Source organism: Saccopteryx bilineata, chromosome 3 (assembly GCF_036850765.1).
Source record: "Saccopteryx bilineata isolate mSacBil1 chromosome 3, mSacBil1_pri_phased_curated, whole genome shotgun sequence".
Taxonomy (NCBI): Eukaryota; Metazoa; Chordata; class Mammalia; order Chiroptera; family Emballonuridae; genus Saccopteryx; species Saccopteryx bilineata.
Window position 1 is genome coordinate 89,338,922 of NC_089492.1, and position 9,219 is coordinate 89,348,140.

Here is a 9,219-nt window from a genome sequence, read left to right on the forward strand (position 1 = left end):
GACACACAGGAAGTTAATCGCTGAAACTAGAGATGGTCCTTCCCAGGCCAGTGCTCCTCAGGTGACCCCTTCAGAGCACATCCATCTCGTGGAAACCGGAAACCAGAGCTTGGAAGGAGCTCTTTGTAAAGGGGGCGGGGCAAGAGGAACAGCCACGGTCACATGCAGTTTCACCTGCGTCCTCTTTGATTGGATCCTCACAGCAACCCTATGGCAGGGCCCAGTGGGTTACAATTCAGAGTCCAGAAAACTGAGGCCCGGAGATGACTTGTTTACTGTCCCTGGGATGTAAAAAGCAGACCAGGACTCACATTCGTTTTGTTTGGCAAATACTCATTGAGCAGCTATTGTATGCTGGGTACCATGCCAGGGGCAGGGGAAGTGCGGAAGGACGGGCAGACCCCTGCCCGGCTCCCAGTGCACTAGGGGACGACTCATCCCGACAATTTCTGCGGGAGAGGGGCTCGCGTCTGCCTGAGTCCGTGAGAGAACAGAAGGGTATCTGACCCAGCCGTGGGGACAGTAATGGACAGGGGGCCATCCTGTCCTGAAGCACTGAGCTGGCGCTGTTACTCTCTCCTGCATTGGGGCTGGTCAGGTCACAGATTTGCCCCTACCACCCTCCAAGCCCTCAAAGCCCACACCATCTCTCGCATGGCTGGTGCCGTCGGGGATGAAGAGAGATTGGAGGGGCAGGAGCTCTTTTCCTGCAGCTTCTCTGGACCCTTTGCTTTCCCGAGCCTGTGGAGGGGTGGCTAGAATGGTGGACTTGGGGATGTTCTGAGTTCTGGTCCTGGCTCCGATCCTACCGCTGCATAGCCCTGGGCACGTCTCTCACCCTCCTTGTCACTCAAATGCCAGTGCCTGGCTGCCCAGCGGCATTAAGGGGCTGATGTGATGGGTGCTGAGGGCTGACATTTGCTGTATGGGGAGGGAGCTGTAGCAAGATCCTCCCAGCTGCCCTTCCCATCGCCTGCACCCCTGTCCTTGTCAGGCCAGGTTTGGGAATAGGCCTCAGCAGAATGCCAGAGCCCTGAGCCCTGCTTTCCTCCCCAGCTACTAGGAGAGCCAGTGAGCTGGTTCCAGACACCAGAGCAGCAAAGCCATGACCTGTTTTCTGGGGTGGGATTTGGGGCAAGGGGATCAGGTTGTCCTGATTTTCTGAGCCCTCTGACTCCCTTCCTGCCCACAGTTCTGAGGGACTGCCTTTGGGAGGTGAGAGCAGCCAGCCTACCAGGCTGTGCCAGAGGGAAGATTAAAAATAGTGAGGAGCTATCCCTGGGGTGCGGTGAGGTGGGGAGGGAGCAGGAGAGCAGGTGCAGGCTGCAGGCCCACCTGGAATGGGAATGCACAGGGCTACCTGGGCACTATGGGAGCTGCTGGCTGGGCCTGTGTGCTGGGGAGGGGTGGGGAGGGCAGGGCAGGGCAGGGCACGGAGACAAGGATGTGGCCAGGTGCAGAATGGCTGCCCTCGTGGCAGTTGCAGGGAGCTTAGGGCCCCATCGGCCAGGTCCAGTCCTGGCCCCACCCCTTGCCAGCTGTTTGACTCACACATCTCTGAACCTCAGTTTTTTCCTTTGGAAAGTGGGAATGATATTCCTCACTCTGCCTACCTCAGAGGCTGTGGCAAGGGTAAAATGATGTGACACAAACATCTAGCCAGCTAGACCAAGCATTGAATCTGGGGTTAGAGAGATATGTACCATGCGCCACTGCTGCCTCCTACAAGCAGAGTGGTCCTGGCTGAGTCACTGTGTAACTGTCTCTAGGTGGCACTAACAATGTCCCTACTCATCACTGGGCAGAGCCTGGGCCCCAAAGCACTTTCCTGGGCCCCAACCCCTAATGGAGAGGACCCCTTTCCTTGAATGAAAAGACTAAATAGGATAATGATATTAATAATAATTAGTATTTATTGAGCAGCTACTATATGCTGGGTTTCAAGTGTATTTAGTCCTTATAATTCTATTAATTAGGTACTATTAGTATGCACTTTGGTGATGAAAGCACACCAACTCAGTGACAGAGTAACTTGCTCAAGGCCAAATAGTGAAAATGGTAGAAGAGCAGGATTTGAACCCAGATCTGACTCCCAATACAGTGTTATTTCTACTGCACCTGGCGCATCTCCCCAAACCCCTAACCTGTGCCCCAAAGGCCTCTCCCCCTGACTGTCCCTCTGCCCGCAGGGTATGACTTTGCCGCTGTCCTCGAGTGGTTTGCCGAGCGGGTTGACCGCATCATCCTGCTCTTTGATGCCCACAAGCTGGACATCTCTGATGAGTTCTCAGAAGTCATCAAGGCCCTCAAGAACCACGAGGACAAGATGCGGGTGGTGCTGAACAAGGCCGACCAAATCGAGACTCAGCAGTTGATGCGGGTATATGGGGCTCTCATGTGGTCCCTGGGGAAGATCGTGAACACCCCGGAGGTGATCCGGGTCTACATCGGCTCCTTCTGGTCCCACCCCCTTCTCATCCCCGACAACCGGAAGCTCTTTGAGGCCGAGGAGCAGGACCTGTTCAGGGACATCCAGAGTCTGCCCCGAAACGCTGCCTTGCGTAAGCTCAACGACCTCATCAAGAGAGCCAGGCTGGCCAAGGTGAGGCTGCCCCTCGGCCTAGGGGGATGGGCAACATGGGTGGCACCAAGTGTCTGGGTGGGTATGCGGGTCAGCTGCAAGAGCTGACTGCAGCCTTGAGCTTTGCTTGCCCATGTGAGTGTATCCTGTAGCTATCGCATCATGAGCGTCAGCCGTGCCAACACTAGCAACCAAGGGGCAGGATAGTGTGGTAGTTATGATCACAGGCGCTGGGGACAGATGTCTAGACTGGAGCTCAACTCCATTGTTCACAAACTGTGTGATCCCAATCCCAGCAAGGCCCTCAGTTTCTCTGTGCCTGTTTCCACACATGTATAATGAAAGGGTTGGAGGATTATAGTTGAAAAAACAATGCAAAAGCCTTTATCGCTGCGCCTGTGTTCTCAGAGGTGCTCAATAAATGTTAGCTATTGTTATTGTCTTTCTTATCATCATCTCCAGTGTTACTATCCCTGTTACTGCCTTGACCATAAACTCCCCACAATCTCGCCTTTTCTGTGAGCTCTACAAAAACAGCTCAGCACTACAAGCAGTGTGAGAGCAAGAAGGTGGAGATAGAAGTTATTTCGGAAGTCAGAGCAGGAGGAGGCAGGGTTTATGGGAAGAGATGGCTGAGAGCCCCTGAGGGGGAAGGAACGAATCGCGGACTTGGTCTGAAGTGTGCCCTCTGCCCAATTCTCAGGTCCACGCCTACATCATCAGCTCTCTGAAGAAGGAGATGCCCTCGGTGTTCGGGAAGGACAACAAGAAGAAGGAGCTGGTGAACAACCTGGCCGAGATTTATGGCCGCATCGAGCGGGAGCACCAGATCTCACCTGGGGACTTTCCCAACCTGAAGAGGATGCAGGTAACCAGGGTCTGGGACTCCAAGACAAGGGACAGTGTCACATGAGCTGGCTGAGCAGCCTGAGCATGGAAGAGGCCACCCAGGGTCCTGCGATGTTCAAGGTTCTAATACTTCTAGTTTATGACCTTCCTTAGTCACAGCCACTGTGTTGTGTGAAATGGGGAAGGTCACCTAACAAAAGTTCTGCGGGCCCTCAAGTACTGAACGTTTATCTGAGTTCCTACTTAGGAATGACTGGGGACATGGCCATGGGGAAGTCCATGCAGGAGCTTGCCATCTTTGGAGCTCACTGTGGGCCCCTCTGTTGAACGAGGGACCGTCATACATGGTTACTCAGGTCATTACCCAAAGCAGCCCTCTGTAGGAGGCATTTTAATCCTCCTTTTATAGATTAGAAAACTGAGGTTTACGAAGGTAATTAATCTTTACAATTAATTGCCTGCAGTTTTCTGAGTGTAGTTTTCACAGAGGCTGTAGTTGAAAAGCCGGGGACTGTCCCAGTAGTCCAAGCAAGAAACAACCTCACCAGACTAACTAAATCCTCTCTGATCCTTTGCCTCTCCATCTGTAAAATGAGGCTCCGGAAGTACCCACCTTATATGGATGTTGTGAACATCCGTGCAATAATATTTACAATGTACTGAGTACACAGCCTAATACAGAATATGCCCTGGACATGAAGTAGCAAGCTGGGTAAGATGTCACCACTTGGGGAAGCTGGGTGATGGGCAGAAGGGACCTACCTACCCATATGATTTTTGCAATTTCTTGTGATCCTGTAATTACTTCAAAACATGGTGTTTTTAAAAATTGGGGAATTAGAGAAAAATTAGAGCAGCGATGTAGCAGTGATGTTGCTTTTGCTCTTGTTGCTGACTTTGATCTTCAGCTCAAAAACCAGTGTCTTGGTTCAAAGACTGGAGTTTCTCTATAGTCCCAGACAGGCATTTTTCGTTTCCTATTCAACTAAAAAGGCATTCAAAATATACACTTGTTCATGTATTCATTCGTTCCTGTCACCATCTACCATGAGCCAGTCCCTAATTTCAGAATTACTTGAACATAATTTGTGTTTCTCAATCAGCTGTGGCCTGGAGCGTGTCAACTTTTAGCTTCTCTTTCTGTAAAGATTTTAATGATCTGTAAGCAAACATTTGGGAAGGTGTTTGAAAGGGACTGTACAATCCATTTTATAATGTGAGGAATTCTTTCACAACATAAATGATTTTATCCTCTCTGGTTAGATGTGCTGAATCAGTTGTGTAAATGGCTGGCCTTTGGGGGGCTATGTTAAGGGGGGCACACCCACTGTACCTCTGGAAGATATCGGGACCCAGCTGTGGACAGACAGGAGGGGCCTTGGGACGTTATGCCCTGAGGGCAGGCGAAAGGGCTGGTTTGCTCCTGCCCCCCACCCCCACCCTGGCCCCCACCACCCCCGGTTCAGCCTGTCCTTGAAAGGAGGTTAGAAACGCCCAAGCTAACACTTGCTCTTGAAATGTAGCTGTGGGCGTTTTTGGAATTTTCTGTGGTGAACTCCATGTGCTTGTCCCTGAGACTGTCCCCAGTGTACTGGCCTCTGCTCCGGCTCCTGAGTTGCTGTGGCCAGAGCCAGGTCAGGAGCAGAAAACTCACCTTGTCACTAATGAGTCTCGAAGCAGCTGGTGTTCTAGACTCCTTTCAAAATCACAAAGACGGGTGAAGTGGAGCCATTTCTCTCACCCGGCGGTAGGGGCTGGGCATCGTGGGAAGGCAGGAGGGGAGCTTCCACAAAATCTCATGGCCACCACTGCATCAGAAACGCGGAGAGAGGCGCCCAGAACTGAAAACTCTCTCCAGGTGTTTCCAATGAGCAGCCTTAATAAGAACAAATGGTTTCGGCTTGACCTTTTTCTTCTATTATGATTTGGTTTTCGTTGCCTTTTCCTGTTTTTCCTTCCTTAGATGGGACAAAATGTGATTTCCCTCCCTCAGAAGGACACTGGAGGAGCGAATAAGATAGTGTAGCAAAGGCACTTTCAGTGTTTGTTAAGTGTAGCCCTTATTAAAGTAGAGAGACCCATACACTTCACCTCTCTCTCCCAGCCCCTGAAACTATTCTACTCACAATGTGCCTTTTTTCCTCCTCCCCTCATATGTCTTTTATTATTTTGATATGGCTCTGTTTAGCCTCCAGGCCAAAGGGCTGTGCACATCCCAGCATTAGTAGAAGGCAGCCTCCCCAACAAGGGAAGGAACTCCTCCCCGTCTTCCGTCCTCACCTTCTTTTGCTCCCCTCTTCCCAGGACCAGCTGCAGGCCCAGGACTTCAGCAAATTCCAGCCCCTGAAGAGCAAGCTGCTAGAGGTGGTGGATGACATGCTGGCCCACGACATCGCCCAGCTCATGGTGCTGGTGCGCCAGGAGGAGATCCAGCGGCCCGTTCAGATGGTGAAGGGTGGTGCGTTCGAGGGCACCCTGCACGGCCCCTTCGGCCATGGCTACGGGGAGGGGGCCGGGGAGGGCATTGACGATGCTGAGTGGGTCGTGGCCAGGGACAAGCCCATGTACGACGAGATCTTCTATACCCTGTCACCGGTGGACGGCAAGATCACGGGTGCCAATGCCAAGAAGGAGATGGTGCGCTCCAAGCTGCCCAACACGGTGCTGGGCAAGATCTGGAAGCTGGCCGACATCGACAAGGACGGCATGTTGGATGACGAGGAGTTTGCCCTGGCCAACCACCTCATCAAGGTCAAGCTGGAGGGGCATGAGCTGCCCAACGAGCTGCCCGCCCACCTCCTACCCCCATCAAAGAGGAAAGTCGCCGAGTGATGGGAGCACAGGGAGGTTCAGAGCAGGCAGGTGTTACAGGAGATGGGAGAGGTGACCTCACACACACGCACACACACACACACACACACACAGATACACATGCGTGCACAAATCTTGAGAACTGTGTGACAGGTGAGAGGGATCAGTGATCCCCAGGTTTCAGGCTGACCTTATTTGGACACAGTTCTCAGCATTGATAGAAGCCCAGGAGCACACCCAGGGTTCCAGCTTTCAAGCCTCGGTCTCCGTCCCTCCCTCCTTCCCGTCCCCCCTTGCCCAGAGGCCCGCCTTCTCCTGCGGAGGCCATTAGTTCATGCGCCCACAGATGGCTCACCCACCTCCAGATTCCCCAGACTCAGGACAGATGGAAAAACTTTTCGCTTAATAGGCAATTCACTTTGTTTTCTGAGCTTTCTCCCAATCTGTGACTTCCTCATAGGAAATCTGCTCCAAGACCAGGAGGGGTCCAGGGAGGGGCTGCTGCAAGGAGGAGGGGGCGGAGAGGAGAGGCATCCTCTGGGAGTCGGGTTCCAGGCTTGAAGAGACATGGCCCTGATCTCTGTTCTTCCCCAGACTTAGGCTCTGTCTGCTTTGACAAACCTGGCTTTGAACCCCCACCAACACTGCATTTCACAGAATCCCAGTGAGGGAGGGAGAGTGGAAAATTGGCAGGGAAAAAGGCAAGGTAATTGTCTTGTCATCCTCTCCTCAGAGCCAGCCAAGGTGGTCTCACCCCACAGGCTTTGTGAGATTCGTGTTTTCTCCACCTTGCTGCTGCTATGTGGGTGCTCAGACTCGATTCGCACTTATCCAGCCCCGCCTGCGTGCCAGGACCTGGGGTAGGCACTTTATAGACATCATCCCATGTGGTCCTCACCACGCGCCAAGGGAGTATGCATTAGGCCCCCCATGTTTCAGATGAGGAGTCTGAAACTCCGAGTTTAGGTGAACTTCTCAAAGTCAGAGGTCACACATGATGCAGAGAGGGTTCGAGCTGGGGCCTCACGCTTTTCCTCTGCCGTGAAGTTGCGCACAGTATCCCAGCATTGCTAGCCCACGGCCAGCCATGGAGAGCAAGCCAGACTTGCAGGGCCCTCTGCCTCCCAGAGCCAGCTGGCGAGGGAGAAGGGCCCGCCAGCATTTGGTGGGCCATCGGTCTGGCCATCTGTCACATCACAGATGCAAACGGTGCCTTCTGGCTATGCGCTCCATGTTTCTACAATACAGCGCCAGCGGGAGAGGGGGCCGGCCTGCTGGCTGCCCACGCCTGTCCCCGCCTGTCCCCGCTCCGCCGCCCACCCAGTGCTGAGTCATCCCAGCGTCAGGGCCGCCACTGACTCAGAAGGCCACCTGGAGAGGGCTGAGGTGCCGTTCCTGGCAGGACCTCCAGCAACTCCAGTGTCCTTGACAAATCCCCACCATTTTCAGTGTGCCGCTCCCTCCTTCATGGCCTCTCCCTGACTTGCTTCATGGCCACAGAACCAGTCACTTTGTATGCTATGCTCCTACTGTGATGGAAACAGAAACAAGTATAACTTATTTTATATCTATGTTCAGACTATATAGAGAATATTCTATGTATCTATGATGTGCTCACTACTGTAGTGCGTTTGTCATTAGTGTTCATGTTAATACAGCACATTTATCCTTTGGTACCTAGTTGGCCACAGAGCATTATTCCCTGGGAGGCCATGGGAGCTGGGCTGCGTTCTTTCCCAAGATTCCTGGTAGCGTCTTTGGACAGAGGGCTTGGCTGCCCGAGGCTGCTTCCACACCCAGCCTCCCGCTGGCCAGACCACTACCCAGTGATTACATAGGCCGCCCTGTGGAACCTCCACTCCCTGCCACTCTGAAGCAGAGACGGGCCCCGGACCTCTGGGCTTCCTTCTGCAGCCACACATTTCTCTTTCTCATGAAATGAAGGGCAAAGGGAGGACCAGGCAAAGAGGTCTAGCCTCCTAATCAAGTGCCAAGCCCAGCAGAGACCACTTGTCCACTCTGTGCCTTTAAGCTGAAGGAAAATGGGAAGGAGACAGCATAGGTGGGGGTGGAGTTTCTTTTGATTTTAGAAAGAAGGGGCCGTCTTAGTGCCCTCGTCCCACCGTCACTTGGACACATGCCCCACCTTCCTGCCCTGCCTCCCCCCTGCGTCTCTTTCCTCCCTTCAGGACTCCAACCTGGAGAGACCTCTGAGGCCCGGGAATTCTGTGTTGGCACTTTTCCATCTCCCAAGAAAGAGGAAATGGTACTTGAGGCTCCTCTCAACAGCTGAGGGTCACTTTCTCTGGGACTGTCCCTCTGGTTCTTGCTGCCTCAGCCTACTGACCGCTTGCTGGCTCCAGGGGTGTGGGAAGATCCAGTGCCTCAGCCTGGAAAACATTTAACACAGAAAGTGGAGGCACGCCCCTAGGAGCCCCACTGGGCGGTGGCTCCATCCCCCCATACCACTCTGTGGGGTCACAGAAGTCATCAGATAGGAAGAACAACACTTCATCACTGCCCCAGGAAAGCCCGCCCCTGCCACTGAGGGCTAAGTCATGACCAAAGTCTAGCTGCGTACAGGGACACTGCTGGTCATAGCAGGGCCTGGGCCTCGGTTTGCAGAGTGGTGAGAGTTTGCCCCACATCATCCCCACTTCTGTGTGTCCCCTCTGTTCCGAGAGCTCACAGTTATGTGTCGGCTAGTCAGACCAAGCAGAGCACTCTGGGGGGAGCAGGCGTGTTTCTCTTCCCTATGAGGTGTTAACTGGTCTACACCTATTCAGTCCTTTATTCATCCACTTACCCATCTGTCCATCCACCCATTCTTTCACCCAGAAGACCCTGAGAACCTCCTGCAGAAAAGACCCCCTAGGGCAAAGATAGTCACTCACTGAACCATCTGGGGAGGAGGGGCAATTCTAAACCAACGCGATCGGGTACTTGCTCTCAAAGAGTTCACAGCCTCATTGGGGAAG

At 53.3% G+C, this 9,219-nt stretch overlaps 1 protein-coding gene across 1 annotated transcript in view; it reads left to right on the plus strand.

Moving 5' to 3' along the window:
* Positions 1 to 7,917, plus strand: part of EHD3 (EH domain containing 3) — a 29,139-nt gene extending 21,222 nt beyond the window's left edge. Inside the window, exons 4-6 of the mRNA XM_066266839.1 lie at positions 2,190 to 2,602; positions 3,285 to 3,449; positions 5,735 to 7,917. Coding sequence (XP_066122936.1) covers positions 2,190 to 2,602; positions 3,285 to 3,449; positions 5,735 to 6,262 — 1,106 coding nt within the window. The 3' untranslated portion in view covers positions 6,263 to 7,917. The remainder of the gene's footprint in view (positions 1 to 2,189; positions 2,603 to 3,284; positions 3,450 to 5,734) is intronic.
* Positions 7,918 to 9,219: the final 1,302 nt, after the last annotated feature.